The sequence below is a fragment of the Geotrypetes seraphini genome, chromosome 3 (assembly GCF_902459505.1).
Source record: "Geotrypetes seraphini chromosome 3, aGeoSer1.1, whole genome shotgun sequence".
Lineage (NCBI taxonomy): Eukaryota > Metazoa > Chordata > Amphibia > Gymnophiona > Dermophiidae > Geotrypetes > Geotrypetes seraphini.
Window position 1 is genome coordinate 182,403,844 of NC_047086.1, and position 22,871 is coordinate 182,426,714.

General features: G+C 43.2%; 1 protein-coding gene across 3 annotated transcripts in view; it reads left to right on the forward strand.

Annotated features, from left to right (window-relative positions):
• Positions 1–22,871, forward strand: part of ARID1B (AT-rich interaction domain 1B) — a 938,949-nt gene that overhangs the window by 747,754 nt on the left and 168,324 nt on the right. For all 3 annotated transcript variants that reach the window (XM_033937003.1, XM_033937004.1, XM_033937005.1), the window contains one exon: positions 6,755–7,082. In XM_033937003.1, the coding sequence (XP_033792894.1) occupies positions 6,755–7,082 (328 nt within the window). The remainder of the gene's footprint in view (positions 1–6,754; positions 7,083–22,871) is intronic.

Sequence of the window (22,871 nt, forward strand, 5' to 3'; positions counted from 1 at the left end):
TCAGGGGTGGAAAAAGTAGCCTAAAGAAACAGAATAGCAAAATGAAAATAAAAGTAAACCATAAAAATACATACAGTATATAAACAATATATAAACTAGAAATATAAATGTAAAATATGTAATATGTACCGTTTCAGGTTCTGACCCCCACAATTGTGTTCAGTGCCTAGGTTCTGTGTGTGTGTATACGAAAGAGGACACTTAAAGCCCAACAACTTCAGTGTGAAAGATTTTTCATTTCGGCATCAACATTGAGCATGGTGGGAGATTCGGGACCCAACACAGAGCCCGCATGGACACCAGCATTGGTATTGACACCACATGCACAAATTTCACATAGAGAAACAAGGAACATTGGGCTTTCTCCATAGGCAAGGCTAAACATTATTTTCTTCCAGGGCAGGTAGCATGTAAGAAAAACTAAGAAGCATAAACATTCTTCCGCTTCTAGGCATGGCACAGCATTGTCCCAGCCATCCATCTCCTCAACACATAGTAAGTGTTGACGCACTGTACGTCCCTCTACGTTGATGCAGACAACATAAGATGCAGTCTGCTTCCTCGCAGATGTCGACTCTTCAGGAAGAGATCCAGACTATGCTCAAAGAAGAGCTTTCAGGGCTACTTCAGATGCAGTCTACACAGGCTTTAAAGGTGTCGTTTGTGACAGGAAGTCAAAACAGATTCCAAAATAGCACCAGTAGCTTTACAGGAAATCCTTAGGAGGATAGCATAGAGATCCCCAACCCCATATCTCTCAGGGAGAAGGACTGAAAAACTTAGCTTCCCATATTACAGAGCCTGGCCCAATTCAAACACTACTGCAACTAGGGGAAGAAAAAGTAGGACTGAACTAAGAAAAAAGGAAGCGCTGTCATGCCCCAAAACAGTATGCTTTGGAAGCGCTGCCAGAACCAAACCCAGCCAGTTCTGTTCCATGTTTTGAGGTTCTCCTTTGGAACTAAGCTTGAGGGAATTTTAAGATCTTGCAGCTAACACAAGGGGGGGATGAGGAGAATGAGAAAGGCTGCCTATCCATGACAATGGAGCTCTCTGGAGGAACCTATGGGCATTTTGCTCATTGTCGAACTGGGACACGATTAATAATGAAGCTAAACTGTGAGTTTTTAAGGGAAATTCCTAAAACTCTTGTGGGTGAATCCCCCGAGTGAAACTGAGGAAGAAAGGAATGAAAAGGTATGCAAGACTAAGTATAGATGAGTGGCAGCCAGTCTATCCACAGAAGAAAGAAGCTGATTTTATTAAGAGGCATTTTCCTCACTAAGAAATTAACTTTAAAAGTACAAAACTGAAGGTGCTGAAGGCTTTAGGGATTGTGAAATTTAAACCCCGTTATAAGAAAGGAGTTTTTCCAAGACCACCAGATACAGTAAGCTGAAATACTTTAGACTTTTTGTTTATTTGGAGCCTGGAATTTGCCTTCATGGAACTAGGGACTTGGATTTGGGCAATCCTGGAGACAAGTGAGAGGATTAGAAGTCCTGTACAAAGACAATCCTGAACTATGCTGGCTGGCTGAGTGTGTTGGAATTTAAAAGACCAGTGGGTTTGGATTCAATGAGAGACCTTGATGATCTTCCTTTGTGTTTAAGCCACTGTGGGCCATAACACAGGCGATGAGAAGTCCAGATATAGTTGACCTAATAAACTGGGTTGTTGATATTTACAGGAGTAAGAGTCATTTTTGAGAAGAATGAAGTTCTGTGAACTGTTAAAGACACACAGATGGAGCCAGTGATGGCTGTCAGTTTACACCATGCCTTCCTCAACCCAGCCTGAGGATGTATCAAGACGTCAAACAAGGACAAGATCACACACTCCTGTTCTATGTTGAGCATCAGGGTCAGAGGAGTTATCTCCTGGGTCAGAGCATCGACCCCCTTGGTCCATCATTTCTCTTCTCCTTTCCCCATGCATCATTTGCTCCCTTTCTCTGCCATGTCCAATATCTCTGCCTCTCTCCCACTATCCACCATTTCTCTCCCCCTCTTTTGTGCCCTGGGTCAAGCATCTCTCCCTTCCTCCTTTCCACCATAATTTTTAACATTTCTCCCCATGCACCCTTATTCCTCAACATTTCTCCCTCTCTTGCTCCTCTCCTTGCAGTCTTTCTCCCTCCTCTGTACCCCATAGTAATATTTTCACTTTCTTGCCCCTCTCTACCCCTTTGCTGTTTCCTTCCTATCCCTCCCCCACCATACTTACAGATAACTCTCTTGCTGGCATCGGGGTTTCGCGAGGCTGCCTCATGAAGTCTCGGTAGCCATTTTGAACATCTTTGGACCGGCGCTGTAGCGGCATCAGAGGGCAGGAAAAAGGTGGGCTCTTTCCTGCTCCCAAAGAAGCCACTAGACCACTAGGGATGGTAAGGTACGGCACGGGGGGGGGGGGTGTTCGGCATTATAGCAGTGGTTCCCATTCCCACGGCAATACCTTGGCCAACCTGCAATACAAGGTGATAACAGTGGACATTCCTCATCCCCATGGAATTCTCATGGAAAACCACAAAATTTCCATGGTGATGGTTACTGTGTCACTCTCTACATCTGCTACAGATAAGTATCTTTGCTTTGCCTGCTGCTTTCTCCTCTATGGCTTTCCTCTGTATTCAGAATCACAGGGTGCGTTTGTGGGAGTTTTAAAATGTATGCCCAGTATATTTGAAAGGGAGAAATGCAACATACTTCTTACCAGGATCCACCAAAAGGTTTATCTTTCATTTTGTCACTACCCTTAGTAATATAATACTTTCTGCTTATTATAGTCTGTGGTTCTTATGTGTTAGGAAATGTGAAAACTGAGAGGTACATAAGGGGAACTAGATGGCTGAAAAGAACTGCAGAAGTATACAGATTTTTTACCTTTCAGTTGCAATAGAAATCCAGGTCATCTAAGCCAGTGTTCTTCAACCACTGGTCCATGGACCAGTGCCAGTCCACAGAAATTTCCTGCTGGTCCACAGGGCCAGCACGTGCATCAGGCCCAAAACAGTGTTCTTCAATCGCTGGTCCACGGTGCAATCGATGTGGCGTTATCTTCGAGCCAGCTCCCTCTTCTAACTGATTCAGTGCACAAAGCCGCGGGCAGTGGCTCCTACGGGCATCCTGCGCCTGAACCGGAAGCATTCTCTCTGACGTTGCAATGTCAGAGGGAAGGCTTCCAGATGAGGCACGGGACGTGCAAGGTGCAATTAGTACTATTATGGGGGTGGGGTCTTGGGGTGGAGATTGGGTAGAGAGGGCGGGGTCTGGCCCACGACTTAGCCCAGTGTTCTTCGATTGCCGGTCCACAGAATAATTATTTTATTTTTGCCGGCCCATAGGTGTAAAAAGGTTGAAAAACACTGATCTAAGCAGTGATTGAATACTCTTATTATCTGGAAGGTATCTGGTGAAATGAGTTGCGGTCTCAGTTTAATACTTAGTGAGGAGATATCCCTGTGACAAGAACCAACTTATGAGCCGGTGCTGATATTTGCAGATTCAACAGAAAAACCAAACTTGCACATACATGGAGAGTGAGTTAGCTCTCACCCAGAAGGTGTATTCCTCAGTGAGTATTGACATGGCAGTGTGGGGGAAGCTTTTCCCAAGAGTACCCTTACTATATTTGTATTGAGTTTAAGGGATTTCTAATGCTTAATAATTCACAATCCTAAATTCACCTTCTTGTTTTCTCTGCCTATGAATTATGGCACATTGTGAAATCAAAGTAGAATAGAGGGTTGCGTATGAGCATAAAGAATGCCAGAATGTGGAAGAGTTGAGCATAGGCTCTGCCTTTTTCAACTTTTCAACTTGAATCTGTTCAAGGACTTTGAAGCGGTGTTTCAGTAGAGTGATGAAGAGAAATGTATTGTCGTATAGTCTTCACAGGAAACCCTCCCCCCCCCAAAAAAAAAAAAAAAAAAAATCAGGTCAAGGAAATGGTGTTCTTAAAAAGTTTAACCAAAGCTAAAGGATTATACACTGACATGCTGATCACAGCGAACGAACTACTGTACAGCATTTTTGAGTGATGATATTGGATCACATGACTCCTGATGTAGGCATCACCACGGAAACACGACTGTGTCGAGTCTGATACATTGTGCTATCAAAGTTTGTAGCAGAGCGGTTCTGGATTTGATTACACTTTTTAAAAACACCAATTCCTTGACCTGTTGTTTTTTGTTTTTTTTTTATAGACATTATTGCCTCACTGTTCTTTTCCACTTTACACCTCAGGCCAGATTCTATTAAAGGTGCTGAAAGTTTGGTGGTCGGTTCTGTTTTATAAAAGGCGCAGTAGGATCAGTGTCAGGACTTAAGCCAGCTGAAACCTGGTGTAAATTATGAGACCGCTTTCAAATACATAGTGAGCACGGCTTGTTTTCCATAATATTCGGCCCTGATGCAGTGGGTTGGAATCTTTGCCCACGAAACGTTGGCCACGTTGGCTTTTCTGTAATACAAGCGCTGACTCAAGATAAGTAGGCTTTCTAAAATAAGAAATGTTGCTCAACTATTAATAAGAATTTCTAAATAAGAAATGTTGCTTAACTATCAATATATAATAAGAATTAACCTTTGGAGTTAAATGAATGAATGCAGTTTCATGAAGTTTACAAGAGTGTAATGAAAGGAATGGAAACGAACTAATTACAGCTTTTTTATATACTAAAAAAACGACCTTAAATAATAATCACTAATTTATATTAGTTTTAGTCTTTTGATAAATAAAGTAAAATAATAGGAGTGAAGGAGTGAAGCCAATGATTGGAGAATAAGGAGCAACAAACAACTACGCTGAATACCCCAGTCATTGAATTTGACTACGCGTAGGCTCCATTACTGAGGCTTACTCCTGTTAGTAAAATAGAACTTTCATACACATTCTAGCTTAAGTGGGAATTATTGTTTGATATTATTGTAAATTATGGCATGCAAGCTGAGCACAGATTCTGTAACACTGCGCCTATCTTTTATGAATGCCCCTGATCCTCCCATGGCCTCACCTCCTTCTGAGTTGCACGCAATCCACTTTAAGCGCTCATTGTTACAGAATAGAGTATAGTCAGATCAGCACCCAGGTCATAAGTGCTTCTTAAATGCTTCTTAGCTCCAATAATTTAATGATTGCAGCTCCAATAATTTAATGATTACAGCCCACAGATCTGGGATCCAAGTCCAATTTTGGGTGATCTTTATAGAATCCAGGGACTTGCAGTATGTGAAAACCACTAAGAAACTCATAAAAAGACTGTGCAGTAAAACAGTGTGTCACAAATTTTTCAAGCCACAACACACTAAACTCAGGGCCATGGCTAGAGGACCTCAGGGCATACTCGTACTAGTGCTGCCCGATTTGAATCGATTCATTGTCTGAGAAAATTAGACTTACCAATTCAGCAACCAACACACACACCCATCCCCGTGAGACCTGACATACCTCCGAGGTCTCTTAAAGCAGCAGCGGCATCATTCTTCCCACCAGGGCCTTCCCTCTGCAGCATCACTGATGACGCCACTGATGATGTGGCAGAGGGAAGCCGCGAGTAGCCCGTTCAGAGCAATGCCACTGCTGCTTTAGGAGGCCTCGGAGGTATGTCCGGGTCTCATGGTGGGAGAGTTGGTCGGGTGCTTCTGCACAGGGGAATGGAAAGGAGGTATGGAAAACTACTGCACAGGGAATGTCAGACTTGAAATGTGTATCTTGCCATAGCTGGTGTTAGCGAGCGTGAACTAGGACCTAACAGAGAGAGGAAAAGTCTTTTTGTTTAATTTGTTTACACCACAACGCTGGCGTTGGATTGGAGAGGGAAAAGAGGAGGGGGCAGGGACGTTGGTAGAAAGGCTACAAAATAAACCCGCAAGGACATTTGAAAAAAATGCTCGATTTGGCAGGAAAAGCAAATCGAATTGAAAAATCGATTCAATAGATCAAATCGAAAAAAAATTTTCCTTGAATTAGGCAGCACTAGCCAGCGTCTCGCAGCACACCCAGAATCTCGCTACGGCACACTAGTGTGCCACAGCACACAATTTGCGATACACTAAAATAGAATAAAAAGTCTAGTCTGCTAGAGCAGTGGTTCTTAAACCTTTCCTGGGGACCCCCAGCCAGTCGGATTTTCAAGATATCTGTAATGAATATGGCATGAGAGAAATGTGCATGCCTACTACCTACTTTATAGGCAAATCTCACTCATGCATATTCATTAGGGATATCTTGAAAACCTGAGTGGCTGGGGGGTCCTCCAGAACAGATTTAAAAACCACTGTTCTAGAGTGAAAGTGAATAAGAACATAAGAATTGTCATACTGGGACAGACCGAAGGTCCATCAGGTCCAGCATCCCCAAGTACCTAGTAGTAATCAGATTTTATGCTGCTTATCCTAGGAATAAGCAGTGGATTTCCCCAAGCCATCTCAATAATGGCCTATGGACGTCTCTTTTAGGAAATTATTCAAACCTGAACCATTTGTTTAAGATAGCTGTAAATAAAACAGAGTAATACCAACGCCACTGAAAGTGATTTGTTGAGCTTAAGGAAGAATTTTCTGATTTCTTCAAGCTTAGATTAAGAAAATTTTTGTGAAAGATATATTAGTTTTCAACAGCATTATGGTGTGGGGATTGTATAGCACAGCTTCTGTGTATATTTTCTATGCCCAGATATTTTTTCCATAATAATTAACTCAATATGCTGGATATAGAATAGAAAAGTTATTTTGTTATTTCTTTCTTTAAGGTAACTACACTAGATCTCCATCCTATAGTGGGGTTTCCAATACAAGCTACAGTGGCCCAGGGCCTGGAATGGGTTTGAATTCCAACAACCAGATGCATGGACAGGGACCAAGCCAGCCATGTGGCACCATGGCTATGGGCCGAATGCCATCAGCCGGAATGCAGAATCGACCATTTCCTGGAAACATGAACAGCATGACCCCAAACTCTCCTGGCATGCCTCATCAGGGAGGCCCTGGAATGGGCCCGCCTATGCCAACGGTGAATCGTAAGGCACAGGAGGCAGCTGCTGCAGTAATGCAAGCAGCTGCTAATTCGACCCAAAGCAGGTATGCACCCAGGTGGAGAATGTTCAGAAAAACGACTCTGCGTTGCATAGTTATAGGGATGTGCATTCATTTGAAACCACATGGGAAATATCAGACAGTTGCCACAGCTGTACTTCAGTTGTTACTAAGCCAGGCAGTGGAATGAACCTACAGAGTATCTAGCAGTCCCAAACGTGTGAGGAAAAGAGCCTCAAACTTAAGTAGCAGCATTTATTTATTTATTTTTAGTATTTATATACCACTTATAGCCTAAGTGGTTTACATTCAGGTCTCAAAGCATTTTTCCCTATCTGTCCTGGTGGGCTCACACACTGTCTAATGTACCTGGGGCAATGGGGGATTAAGTGATTTGCCCAGGGTCACAAAGAGCAGCATGGGATTTGAACCCACAACCTCAGGGTACTGAGGCTGTATCTCTAATCTAAGCTGCCTTAAAATCTTATCACTGGCATAAAAAAAGCTCCACAGAAAACTTGCTCCATATCTCAAAAAGGTCCAAACCACCATCTGCGCAAAGGAGAGTTAGAAAACCAATTATCTTTAGCTGGAGAATCAAACACTCAGGGGTCTTTTTATTAAGGTGTACTAAATGCTAAGGTTCCCCATAGAATATAATAGTTGCCTTAGCATTTAGGAGTAAATTCTCTATTACTGCGTTTAACTTAGGCGTGCTTTGGACGTCCGATGTAAGTGAATAATTACGGAGTTAAGGGTCTTAATTAATGTTAATTGGGAAATAAACGACACATAGACGTCCCTAAGAGGTAGTTGACGGACTGACATCTACAGAAAGCATAGTCCCGTCTCCAGCTCTGGACGTGGGCGTTCCGTGGGTGTGTCAAATGGGGACGCTAGATAGGCGCTACCTGAGCGAACGCCTGCGTCTAAATATCGTGTATTATGTAGACGTAAGAAACCCTGGTCTAACTTGGATTTCAATGCCGTTTCAACTTTCGTAATTGCGGCTCTTTGTTAGACGCGAGGCAGACGTTCGCTGTGTTTTTCATCAATAATTCCAATAGTGAGTTTGAATAGGTAATTTTCATCTTTTCTCTGTCCTAATAAATATAATGTCAATGGAGCACATTATATTGCATGGATAACAAACCACATTTCTGCCCGAACAATAATATAATTTACACATGGCTTTTACAACCCCCTTTTTTTTCTCAACAAACAGCACTGCAATCGGCTCTCTTTTGAAAGCAAAGAAAAATCAGCACACATTGTCAGCACTTAAAAAGAGAATAAACAGATACACACCTTAACATTCAGCTTCCCTTATTGCAAAATGGAGGTCTTCAGTTGCACAAAACTGACCTCATTGTGACCTCATCAATCTGCACCTTCAAAGTAGTATGCCACAATTAAAAGATGTGCTGGGTGTAGAACTCACAACCTCTGGATGTTAGGAGCACAGGCTGGCTCCTAATACATAGAGCTACAGCTGCTTTTACTTAGGTCCATCTCACCACCCTTTCATATCATACTTGACTGAGCTGTCTATGCTCATTAGCTATCATATCAGGATGAACTCAAATAAGTTTAAGCAAAGGAATGCCTAATGATTTGGAAGGTTTTCAAGTAGAAAACAAATATCAAATATGTATTAAAGAATTGCAGCACAAATGACGCTGATCGGTAAGGGCAAAAAAACACCACTTTTCCGGGTATGACGCCTAAATGGAACAGATTACTTACAGTCATATATCCATTAGTACAGTGCTTAGAATGAAGATTAGCGTGTGAGAAAAATGGAGCTCCACCTCACGTGCATTCAAGCACACTTGGGAATATGGGTTTGGGGCTCAGTGAAAGCAGCACTTTTAACCATTGAGCTACCACTCTTTTGTCTCAGCCTACTATGACATTATAGCTAAACTCCTTTTCCCTTAGCACTTCACTAAGATATGATATGACAAGGGAGCCAGAGACATTGGAGCAAAAGTTGCTGTAGCTCAGTGAGGAAAGGCACTCTCTACCAATCTTCCGGGCTTTGAGGGTTCAAATCCCAGCCTGTATTTTACTTGTGGCATATCTACCTTCCAGGTGCACTTTGATGATGCTTCCCACTTCTTATAGGAGTTGAATATAACATTACTGTACAACTTTGCTGTGTAGCAGAAAAATAAACTTTTCCCCCTTCCATGCTAAGAATTTGAGTTCAACTCATCTTATATTTCTCCTTTTAAACATGGCATACTTTGTTAGTTTTTATCATGGTAAAGTATACATTTCTGAAATGATGAAGAAACAATAATATACAACTGCAGTGTTTTGTCTCTTAGCAGAATTAACGGCCTATAAGAAGCGGTATAAGCAAATCCAAACTGCTATAAGCACAAGAAAGCATTTCTAGCTCAACACGGTAATGCGCCTGTTCCGAGCTCTGACCTCTGAAATTCCATGGTTCAACTCCCACCTTTGCTCATTTTAATAAGGTCCTAGTTTTTTCCTATTAGCTCTTATAACAGGGTCTACATGGTGGACTTTGCCATTTGTAAGGTGCACATTTCCCTTTCCAGGCAAACCTATTTTCAACTTACCATGGCTCGGACATCCTAAGCATTGAAGAGAGGAAACCTTTCCTCTGACAGCAAGATGACATTTGTGGATCGCCTGGTTAATGTGCTCTCATCAATGCTTAGGATTTCCTCACTGAGCTACAGCAACTTTTGCTCCAATGTCTCTGGCTCCCTTGTCATATCATATCTTAGTGAAGTGCTAAGGGAAAAGGAGTTTAGCTATAATGTCATAGTAGGCTGAGACAAAAGAGTGGTAGCTCAATGGTTAAAAGCGCTGCTTTCACTGAGCCCTAAACCCATATTCCCAAGTGTGCTTGAATGCATGTGAGGTGGAGCTCCATTTTTCTCACACGCTAATCTTCATTCTAAGCACTGTACTAATGGATATATGACTGTAAGTAATCTGTTCCGTTTAGGCGTCATACCCGGAAAAGTGGTGTTTTTTTGCCCTTACCGATCAGCGTCATTTGTGCTGCAATTCTTTAATACATATTTGATATTTGTTTTCTACTTGAAAACCTTCCAAATCTTTAGGCATTCCTTTGCTTAAACTTATTTGAGTTCATCCTGATATGATAGCTAATGAGCATAGACAGCTCAGTCAAGTATGATATGAAAGGGTGGTGAGATGGACTTAAGTAGAAGCAGCTGTAGCTCTATGTGTTAGGAGCCAACCTGTGCTCCTAACATCCAGAGGTTGTGAGTTCTACACCCAGCACATCTTTTAATTGTGGCATACTACTTTGAAGGTGCAGAATGATGAGGTCACAATGAGGTCAGTTTTGTGCAACTGAAGACCTCCATTTTGCAATGAGGGAAGCTTGAATGTTAAGGTGTGTATCTGTTTATTCTCTTTTTAAGTGCTGATAATGTGTGCTGTTTTTTCTTTGCTTTCAAAAGAGAGACGATTGCAGTGCTGTTTGTTGTTCACTTTTGTTTCCTTGCATCCTAACAGTTCTCAGAAGTGGTGGAATTTGCTGTTTCTCCTCAGCATTCTGCAGCCACAGGTGCATGAGATACTTTCATGAATGTGTTTCTTTTGATGCAATATAGGCATTGGCCAACAGCTATGAGTTAAATCAAACTTCAGAGGGCTTGGACAGGTGTTGAAGAATGATCCAGTTAGGGGGGGATGTTTTTGGTGGGGGAGGGTGTTCAACATGAGAGAGAACAGGTTGCATTAAATATTAGACAATGGGCTGCACATAATAAAAGCTGAAGCAAAATATTGATATGTAAAGGCAAGGCTAAAGAGTTACCAGGTGTCCTGGCTGAGAAATGAATATAAACTATTTGCTAACCTTACTCAAGACTTGAACCCCCTGATGTATGGAAGATGAAAAGCAATGCCTTAAGGCATAGAGCTATAGAGGTAACTTTGTTTAGAACATAGAGCTTCGTATCAAAGCTTAGAGATGTGAAGGAAATGACTACAACGTCACTACAGCTGTATATGGCAAAACGACATCCAATGCACATCCAATTAGATTTGAATCCTAACGGTTCCTATGACGTCAGCCGCTAATTAGGCGTGCATAGTATATAGAAAGCTTTGGCACAGCCATTTTTCCTATGTAGGACCCCCTCATGTGAGTTGGTGTTTGTGGTGTTCCGTTTCCTCAATGATGAAACTTTGTGCTATGACTTGGCTGTTCTCCTTTATACTCCCTTCTGCCTTTGACACTCCTCCCCACCCCCATTATCTGTATTTCTTTAGTTTATGGATTTTTCTGGGTGTTGGTGTGAGGGATTGTTGAGGACTTAGGTTTTGTGTTAAGTGTGGAGGGGAATCAATTGTTAGGGAAAAGAAGGGGCCAGGCCAGGTTACACACAGATGCCCACACCCACCACTCTCCCTGCTTTCATAATGTCATGGTCTGCCCCACCTCCATTTTCCATATCTGCAACTCTCCATGCAAGAAATTCGATTTCCGTTTTGGAGCCATGTTGTAAGGTGAAGACATCTTTTCAGGCTACTTGTAGAACACGTTCAGACACACCCCCATAGGACAGCCAATGAGGTGTGATGGGCGTGGTTTGGAAGCGGGACAAGCAACCACGCCCGAAAGGCGCCCAATAGGCATTGGGAAAGTTTTCCCGCCCTACTGACGTCAGACGCTACATAGGCGTGCATGGGTATAAGAAGGTCCAGGTGAGTAGTGTTTCCTTTCTATTCTGTCCTATTGCTTATGCAGATGTTTGAGATTTTACTCTATCTTAGTCTTTTACATTTTTTTTCCTATCTCTGCCTCCCATTTCTCTCTATTCCACAGAGCCATTAACAAGCTACATGTCATTCTAATATGTTGTTTTATCTTTTCTAGAAGCAGCTCAGATAGTATGTCCAGGTGAGAATGATATTTTGTAAGCTACTTAGGTGTCCTTATGATAGAACTAAAGAAACCAACCAGAAAAACTGACTTCTCTTTATGGGCTTTCATTGTGTGCTATTGTTTATAATAGTTATTTTATTTCTGATATCTCCTACTCTCCATTCCACAGGGCAGACAAAAATGACTGAGAAGACTGATAAAGACCATGCTGGTAGAAATTTTGCTGGTAGAAAAATGGATATGTAAGTAAAATGGATGTGTTCACACATCTGAGAGGGTTTACTCATAGAGCTAAAGTTAATTCTTTGTAGAATCAAATTACAGGCAAATTAAAATCAGGTGAGGAATGGTTCTGTGTACTAACTCATTGATAAAAATAGGTCGGGTGTGTTGGGGGGGGGGAAAACACTGCCATTCAGTGGACATCCAATCAGTGTACATGGTTCAGGTGGAAAACTCCTAATGAGTGCCTAATGGCTGCCATTTTTAATAAGGAGTCTAAAGGTATGTTAGCAGCTCTGTTACTTCTAGGTGTGTGTTCTGCCACAACTTCAGTGTTTAATTTTGGAGACATAGGTCTTTGTTAACAGTTTCTCTCTATTCTTCATTTCAGGTTAACTCTGCTCATCACCTATGTGTTTGCCAGAGAGAGACCAGACGAGCAGCTCAGCACACCAGCTTGCACCTAGCCAAACAGTTGTATGTGAGAATGATATATGGTAACCTTTATTTGCTTACTCTACTATTCTTCACTTGAGTCACTCTTCTGATGAGTGAAATAAATGTTTCACACTTCTATTGTTCTCTTCACACAGGTATCCTTGATGACTTTCAGGAACAATAGTAAATTGATAATGTTGGCCTCATAGAACACCATGGCACGCATTCCTGCTGTTATATGCACACAAACTTTTTGTTTTCAGTTAGTCTATTCCCTCACATGAGTTCTAAACAGTAGCAATGGAGGATTACAGGTGATATTAACCCACACCATCAGCGAGTTAAGGCTATTGCTTTAACAACTATACCACGATGACATCTAAGCAGCTCAACATAAATGAGGTTAATACATTGCTTCAGGGAAGGGAGGACAGATATGGACCTTGGGGGTTGAACCCCCTGTTTGTGAACCTTGTGTAAACCATCTTCTCCTCTTTTCTGTTTTCAGGTGTCTTAGACAGGCAACTGCAGTATTGTCAGATGGAGTTTTGTATTACTGAGAGCAGTGCAGCTGTGAGCATCTTTGTGGTTTCCACACCTGCTTAACCAAAATAGTGCAGCTCAAGAACCAGGAGGATAGATTGAGGTATGTGGCCTTTACTTCCATCACCTTCCGTGAAAGGAAGAAAAACCCACATGTCTCATTTGGATTCTCCTGGTGTGGAGCCAACTCTTACTAGCAGTAACCCTATTCCTCAACAACAAATCTACCACAGTGACTTATATTCTCTTCCTTATGTAGCCATTTACTTTGGAACAGGGACTGGCTTACTTTGCACATCATAGCTGAGATGTCATCATCTACCTACAGTTGCATATACCCTTACATTCACTTGCTTCTTTCCTAGATTCTGCAATGATTTGACATCAGAGTGGCTATCAGGTAATAGAATGAATGACAGACCCCAATAAAGATTGTCAAACTTTCTATATGTCACCTTGTTGTTATATTGAAAAGAGCCCATTCAGCAGTCCCTCCTGAACCCCTATCTACCTTGGACTCTGTCCGCTAAACTGCTGATGCTACAAGGTTAAAACCACACAGGAAAGTTTAAACAATTTTTTTATTCAAATATAAAACTTTTTTTAAAATTTAAACTTTTGAACAAAATAACTATTTACATAACACATAACGCAGGGAAAGAGGGTGGGTGCCCCCCAAGAGCAGCTTGAGCTACCTCAGGCGAGGGGGGCGGAAGAGGTGCAGTTATTGAAAGGGTGTATGGCTGCTGGCACCATGCCCTCTTTCGGCTACCAGCCGCAAGAGGGCATGTTCCATCCTCTCAACACACCCTCTCAATACCTGCACCTCTTCCAAGAGGGCAGAGTAGGGCTCTATCTCCCTGACCACCCCCTCCTGAGGTTGGTCGGGCTGCTCCTGGGGGGGAACAGCAAGGAAAGGGGGGTGGGATGGAACAGGAAGGGCAGGAGAGTGAGGGGAAGGGCTATGGGTGGGGGAAGGGGAAGGTCCAACAGGGGATGGTGGTGGTGGTCCTGGAGGTAGTGGTGGGGCAGGCGGTGGGGGTCCAGGGGGCAGTGGTGGGGCAGGCATTCCAGGGGGCAGTAGTGGGGCAGGCGGTGGAGGTCCAGGGGGCAGTGGTGGGGCAGGCGGTGGAGGTCCAGGGGGCAGTGGTGGGGCAGGCGGTGTGGGTGGTCCTGAGGGCTGCCAGGCCTCCTCCTCCCTTTCCTCTTCCTCTCCTCTTCCTCCTCCTCCTCTGCCAAGGACCAGGGTGGGGCTCCCTCCATTAGTTGTGGGGCCTCCTGAGGGGGTGCCTGCGCTGCTGCTTGACAAGAGAGAAATAGGATACAGTCAGATATGTCCACAACACTTTTGAACATGACATTCTTTACTACGTTATTTTCTTCAAATGCTAATAACAGGATGCAAAGCACCTACTCCACTGTAAACATCAAAATGTAGCGTAAGTAAGTGAGGCAAGTAGAACACCATAAAGCCATTGTGACATGATATCACAATAGCAGCTTTACTGCAGATTTTATGATTAAGAATGGTTTACAGCTACTCAAGCATTTTCATCTATTTATTCTGGTAGGCTGATCACAAAGAAACACACGCTGGACTCATTACTCACCGGCTTCAGCGCGCAATTCCTCCCTCACCCCCTCAAGGAAGGTCCGCTCCTGGCGCCTCAGCAGCCGCCCCCTTTTCCTGAGATCCTCAACCTGGATAATAGAGAGAGAGAGAGAAAGAACAGAGAGGGAGGGATATGATGAGTGCCATCTAGCACTGTGGCATAACATGTTTACTTAAGTATTGACCTCTATAAGCACATAAAAATGGAGTATGCTGCCCTCCAAGAGCCCCTATCCGCTTTGCTGCCTGCCTCCACCCCCTTCTGCCACATGTTTTACATGAATGTATTCACATACTCCAGCATTTTCCCCTTTCTGTGCTGGAGGCATCGCTATCTCTCTACTGTACCTGGGACAGTGGGGGGGGGGGGGGTTTGAGGTGACATGGCCAGCATCACAAGGAGGAGTGTGGGATTGAACTCACAACCCCAGGGTGCTGAGGCTGTAGCCTATCAGCACTGCCCCACATTACAGCATGTCCTGGTGAGCTTACAATCATGCAGCAGGGGCAATAAAATAGTTTGGTCAGAAGGAGCAGCGTGGCTAGAAACCCCTGACGTCAGGGTACTGACGCTGTCACTTTAAAAGTCATGCCACTATCTCCCTAGACCAGCAGATTGATACAGGAAAGTTAAAGGTATTTGAAATGACATAGCAGCACTTTAATATATTTGTTTTCCTTTGGCAAAGTTGATTTCAAGATGTTTCTATTACAAATGCGATGTTCATTACCCAAAAATTAGTTGTGTGCCTGTTGTGAATGGAATAGATGCCTTATAGGAGCTGAATTTGTCATTTAAAATCCTACTACTGCTCCTTTGGGATGTGCTTTAATTTCAGTATTCAATGTAAAAGATTTTATTATGCACAATTGTAGTTTTTAAAAGGAATCAAGATTTACCCACAATAACATGACCAATTTGATTGAGACAGGTTCCATCATCATTACATGATTATTTGTGAGGGCCTGACTTGGAATACTTACTTCCCTGGGACATGAGGCTCTTCTGTTATACCGCTGGGTCAGGCGGGTCCAGGAGTTCCTGAACTGCAGGTATGACCTGCGATGGCCTGCCACTCTAAAATAGTGGTGCTCATGGACCAAAAAGAGCCTGGCCAGCAGCCTGGAGTCCTCAGTACTGAAGTTTGGCTGTCTCCTGGCAGCCATTTTAGGAGAAATAACTGCGTATGAAGAACGGGTGATTCTATGACGTCACAACGCAAAAAAACGCGATGACGTTTTTGTGCCGCTTGGGCGTGCTTGCAGCGGCTGCTCCGCACTACATCAACACTGTTGATTACATCCTAAACCACGCCGATATCGCTGTTATACAAAAAAGTATAGCAGAACACTTAGAAGCTTACCATGTAAACCTAATGAAACTTCACCTCCCCCAAACACAATGACAAGTTATAAATTAAATAAATGAAGATTGGGAAGTGAGGTTCACATATTTTAGCTTAGCTATGCATGTTAGGGTGGGTGAAAAAAAAATGAATATTATGTCTTTGGTAACCTTAGTCAGGACTTGAACCCCTGCCCTTTGGAAGATACATGCAGTGCTTTTAAGCACTTGAGCTATGTTGGGGATTTGGGAATGGGAGTCTCCAGAAATGACTTTAGGTACAAGCTTAGAAGCTTACCATGTAAACCTAATGAAACTTCACCTCCCCCAAACACAATGACAAGTTATAAATTAAATAAATGAAGATTGGGAAGTGAGGTTCACATATTTTAGCTTAGCTATGCATGTTTGGGTGGGTGGAAAATAAAAAGAATATTATGTCTTTGGTAACCTTAATCAGGACTTGGACCCCTGACCTTTGGAAGATACATGCAGTGCTTTTAAGCACTGAGCTATGTTGGGGACTTAGGAATGGGAGTCTCCAGAAATGGCTTTAGGTACAAGCTTTGACAAGGGGTAATCATTGCAAGTATCTACAGGTGTATTTGATCTGAGAACACCCAATGAACGTCCAAAACGATTTCAAAATTCTAACGGCTTCTATGACTTCAGATGCTACTTTATGGTTAGGGTTAGGGCTACAGTTAAGTAGCTCGGTAGCTCAGTGAGTAAACACGCTGTACCAATCATCCATAGGTTGTGAGTTCAACTCCCGGCTTGTCTTTTACTTGATTATAACTTTTACTTGATTATGCTGCAGGAGTGTGTTGTTGGGGTGTTGCAGGGGTGTTTAGGATGACAGAGAATAGTCATTTGAATTTCTTAAGATGAAACCTTAGTGAGCCGGGGGAAGAAGGTCACCGCAGCCTCGCGCCTCAGATGAAAAGGTTAATTTTTTAGGGACTGTGTAAGCTGATATGGGACAGTCTTCAGCGACTCGGAGCCCTCCTCCCGGCTGGGCAGAAGGAGGAGGCTTTGGCGGTGGTGGTTTTGGTGGTGAGTGAGGGTGGGAGGGGGGAGTCGCCTGGCTGCTGCATCTGCACTCCTGCTGGCCACAGACCTACTGATCACAGAGCAGAGATCACAGAAGCACGCAGGTATGTGCGCATGCACGGCTAGGGTTTTATTATATAGGATATACACCTATCGCATCTCATTTTCATCACAAACACATTAGCGAGACTATAAACAATACATTACAAAGTTGAGCTTGGGTTTGATAAAATAAACAGCATAATTTTGACTCTGTATTACATTTATTGAACCATACTTAAGAATATGGGTGTTGCATCCGTGACAACGGTGCTTTACACCATTGAGCTACCAGTCTTTTATCTCAACTGACTGTGATATGATAGCTAAGTAGAGTATACTTTAGCACATCACTAAGGTATGCTATGACAGGGGAACCAGAGACACAGGTGTAGGTCAGTGAGTAAAAGCACTATATCGATCATCTGTAGGTTGTGAGTTCAACTCCCGGCTTGTCTTTTACTTGTGGCATATCTACCTTCCAGGTGCACCTTGATGATGTCACAATGAGATCAGCATTGTGCTGCTTGCTACTTCCTCTTCCTGTGAACTAGAAGCCACATTCAGGTCTAATCTGTGTTTTGATTCTGTTTCTAAGTTGGGCCAGTGTAAGTTATGGGATTTACCTTTGTTCTGAAGAATGAGCTGATTGTTGCAATGTTTTAAGACCAGGAGAGTGTTCTTTCGAGCAAGATATCACTTCTAAACTATCCTCTCTGAAATAATGTCTCTGGGAAATCGAGAGAAAGCTTATTGGATGACTTAGGGTGCCTTTCCTGCCAGTCTTTGTGGAACTTAAACGAAGTTTATATGGTGTTCAAAGTCCTATCCTTTCCACTTCTAATAGGAGGTGAGTATGGCATTGCTGTACAGCTTTCTGTGTAGCATACATCTACCGGTTCCCACCTTCCATACTGATAATGTAAGTTCAACACCCACTCGGTACGTTTCATCTTCTAGTTCTCCTTTGAAACATAACATTTTTTTTCCTTGTATTAATGGTAAACTGTACAATTCTGATATCCTAGAGGAAAAAAGATACAACACAGCAGTGTTCTCTGTCTGCCATTCCCTACCTCACTGATATTGCTAGATCAACTAATATATAGTTTACAAAATGGTATACTGTGTTTTAGTTATCTTTTTCATCATCCTATACTTACAATGCTGAATGAGTGATAATAAAGAGTATAAATAAAGTATAATTAAAAAAAAAAAAAAAAAAAAAAACCGTACCCATGTCTATCACGGGTCCATTGGAGACGTCTTAATGACGTTTCAGAAACCTGCGTCTATTTTGCGTGAAGAGGTTATAGGGACGTCTACCGCACGCCTAAGGACCGTTTGATTGACACTTGCGTTTCCCGGACGTCTAAAGCACGCCTATGTTAGACGTACTAATAGAGAATTTACCCCTTAGTGCGCAATAAATTGGTTAGCACGCCTTAATAAAAGGACCCCTCAGTTCATAGTCCCCAAATGTTCACAAATTCTTCACTTCTTCAAACACTCCAATAGTTCCAAAGGTTTCACTGCTCCAAGAGAACAGTGCATAATCCTTCCACCGCCTGGCTTGGTAACAATTTCAATATAACTGTGCCATTAGTTTTTCTTACCTTTTATATTGGATTTTGTATGATAAGAAATATCAGACAGTTCCCATGTCATTTCATATTGGTTTTAATCTGAAACAAAAAATAAAAGCCCAAATTGTTCGAATTTTCATGTACACGTTATTAATCGGTAGGCAGCTATTGAAGAATAATATGCCTATAGTACACACTATTAGCAAAATTGCTCTGAAACAAAAATAAAACAAAATGGGAAAAACCCCACAAACCTTTTTTTTTTTGCTTGCATATTCTTGATTTTTGAAATCTGCTTAAATTGCTGTTCAATGTACGTTGCTTTACTTGATGCCTCATTAATGCAATGTAAAGTATAGTGGAATCAGCGAAAGCACGCTTTTTACACCTTTAGTGGGGCAAAAGTTTGGTATTTCAGAAAATTGATATTAAGCAATGCAATACAGTGAGCCTTCCCAGTTGCAACTTATCTTCCTTTCTGAAGTGTAACGATTAGAAACATAACCTCCTATTTTCAGAAGCTCAGAAGGATCAAATTATTTTTCTGGAGAAGGAAAAAGGCTCAGAGTCTAGCATAGGCATTCAGCACTTCTGTGCCAGTTTATTCAATCACTAGCTTTTATTCTTATGCAATTTAAAGTCCAAAATACTTTTTGACTACTGTCCATGTGTATAAACTTTTAGAGCAAAGAACTTCGCCTGGTAATGCAAAATTGTGTTACATCCTGTCCTCTTTAATAACAAGAAATCGGGTGTTAAGATTCCAGAGTGGTTTGAAAAGTTTAGTTAAAAAGCAAGTTGAACAACATAGGGCCTCTTCTATCAAACTGTGCTAGCAGTTTTTAGCGCAGAGAGCTGCACTGCTCCTGACGCTCATATGAACTCTATGAGCGTCGGGAGCAGCGCGGGCCATTCAGCGCGGCTCACCGCACTACAAACTTGCTAGCGCAGTTTGATAAAAGAGGCCCATAGTCTCCATCGAGGGCTATTAATCCAGTGAGCTTCCAGTTTTTTTCATATCATATGAAAAATAGCTTAAAAAGTAGCCCTTGATGGAGACTACGTTGTTTAACTTGCTTTTTTTACCAAACTTTTCGAATCACCCTCGTGTTTATATATAAGGAGGGAGAGAGCACTGCACAATGTTTTAAGTGATAAAAAAGGTTTCTGTTTTAAAAATGTGTGTGTATCTATGTACAATTTCTACCCTTATATACAGTAGATACATATACAAATAGATATCTCTGTCAGTATGGAAAAGAGTTTAATAGAATTCCTTTTCCATTCACTTGTTAAAAATATGATGTTATTTATTGTTTGCTCTGAACTGGGTTTTGTTTTGGAACATGGGAGGCCTTTTATTTTATCCATTTTATTCTGAGGATCTTTTTTCTCTCTTATTTTCCCCTCCTTTTATAATACGGTAGCTTGTTTTTTTGCGCCAGACATGGCGGTAACAGCTCCAACGCTTATAGAATTCCTATTAGCATCGGAGCCGGCGCTAGAAGCCACACTACGGTTTTGTGAAAGGGGGGGGGGGTTTATTAGCTAATACAAACTGAGCCATTGTTGTAAGTTATGCTTTTGCCTACTGATTTTCTAATCTTAATTTACAAATTTCAGATCTTATCAAGTAAGCTTTCTATGATACTGCTATATTTATCTTACTTAGGGTTAGATTCACTAACCTACCGAATCGGAACAATCCAATTCTGGCAGGTCCGACTGATTCACAAATCAGTCATATTCAAATGGGGGTGATCGGAGGAACACTCCCATATGCGAGCAGGGATCGCAAATGTGCGATCTACACTCATGCGCAGAACCTGACAGTAGTGACAGGAGTAGCAGCATCCTGTCACTGCTGTCAGGGCTTGTAATTTTTTTTTTTAATCGCCACGCCCCATCTGATGCGCCATCATCTGATGCGCAGGGAAGTGCCTAAGGCCCTGATTGGCTGAGGCTCCCCAGGCCCAGGGCACCTCAGCCAATCAGGGCCTTCGGCCCCTCCCCGCGCATCGGATGATGCATAGGAGCTTGGCCTAAGGCCGCACTTGTTGACGGAGGAGGCATGGAGCAGGAGAAACTGAGCACCCCTCCTGCTCCCAACAGTATTAAGGTACGGGGAGGGAGTGGGCTTTGCCCGACTAGCGTAGAGAAACAGGCAGGCAGGGAGGGAGGGAGGTGGGTCGGAATGGGGTTTCACATGGCAGGAGGGAGTTGGCATCCCTCCTGCCTTTTTTGGGGCATCAGCGCGAGTGGATATCGGGGTCTAGGCAAGAGAGCCCGTGATTTTAACCCGCGGGTTAAAATCATGAACTCGCAGTGTGGGGAAGGGCAGAAGAGATTTTGGGTGACAGGCAGGATAAATCGGGGATGAGCAGGGCGGCGATTCGGGGCAGAGCAGGCAGGAGAGATCGGGGAAGAACATCGGGGCGGTAGGCAGGAGAGATTCGAGGCAGCAGAGAGCAGGGCTATGAGCTGGGCTTCTATGGCGCAGGAGAGTAGGAAAGACATTTGCCATTGGTCCCCAGCAGTCGCTTTTTCCGAGCCCAGTCAGATTTGAAAAAAATGTTTAGTGAATCACATCCCCGCTTATTTTGCATGTAGTTCCCCTCATTTACATGCATGGATCGGAAGAGGTAGTTACACAGGTTAGTGAATCGTGTTGGGGAGAAATAGGTTCGCAAAGGGCTCGCAAACCGATCAGTACACAATCGGTTTTGCTTAGTGAATCTAGCCCATAGATGTAGCATGGTTGCTCAGATTAAAAAAGTAAATTACTGGTTTTGTCAGGTAAGTGTGACTAGAGGACATTTCTGTAAGGCTAATCATATCTATTGCACAGTGCATACAAGAAAAATTTAAATTCTACTTATCCAGCTGAAAATCTTCATGAGGAACCGAGACGAGCCCCCAAAATGTAAGGATTAGCCCCTGCCCAAATAGGTAAGGTTTTGGAGGGGTAATGTTGAAGCAAATAATCCCCAATGATATAATGTGGCAGCCTTACAATCCGCCAGGTCCTGGGTTCAATACCCTCGTAGAAGATTCTCATTAGAAAGTGAAATTACTGACAAAGACAGCTAAGAGTGATTGCATAAAGAATATAATGTGCAGAAATAAGCTTCAGAAAGATACATCAAGAATATTCTGGGTTACAAATGTACAGAAAGAAATTGACATAAGCTTTACAAATACAGAGTGGATTCAGAGACTGCTTCTATGTTGTTGTAAATGAGAGAGAAAAGACAGCTTCCTGAATAGGTGCTGTGAGGACAAAGAAAGAGAGAGGGGGAAGGGGTGATCTTCAGGTTCCAGAGAGAGAGAGGGGGGGGGGTGTTGCAGAGAGGAGGCTTTTATAAGTTGGAATCTTATTCTAAATATAGAAACTATTGTATTTCCTAGTATCTTTCTGTTTATAATTTGTAAACTGTTTGAAACAATGGTTAGTTTAATTGATAAGGAAGGTGTAACACTTACAGGAATGGTAGATGGGATTACCGTATTTTCACGCATATAACACGCGCGTTATACGCGTTTTTACCTACCGCGCATACCCCTCGCGCGTTATATGCGTGAGCGCGGTATACAAAAGTTTTAAAACATAGTTCCCACCCCGCCCGACGCCCGATTCACTCCCCCCAGCAGGACCGCTCGCACCCCCACCCCGAACGACCGCTCGCACGCGCTCCCACCCGCACCCGCATCCACGATCGGAGCAAGAGGGAGCCCAAGCCCTCTTGCCCGGCCGACTCCCCAATGTCCGATACATCCCCCCCCCCGGCAGGACCACTCGCACCCCCACCCCGAAGGACCGCCGACTTCCCGACAATATCGGGCCAGAAGGGAGCCCAAACCCTCCTGGCCACGGCGACCCCCTAACCCCACCCCGCACTACATTACGGGCAGGAGGGATCCCAGGCCCTCCTGCCCTCGACGCAAAACCCCCCCCCCCCCCAACGACCGCCCCCCCCAAGAACCTCCGACCGCCCCCCAGCCGACCCGCGATCCCCCTGGCGACCCCCACGACCCCCCCTCCCCCCTTCCCCGGACCTTTGGTAGTTGGCCGGACAGACGGGAGCCAAACCCG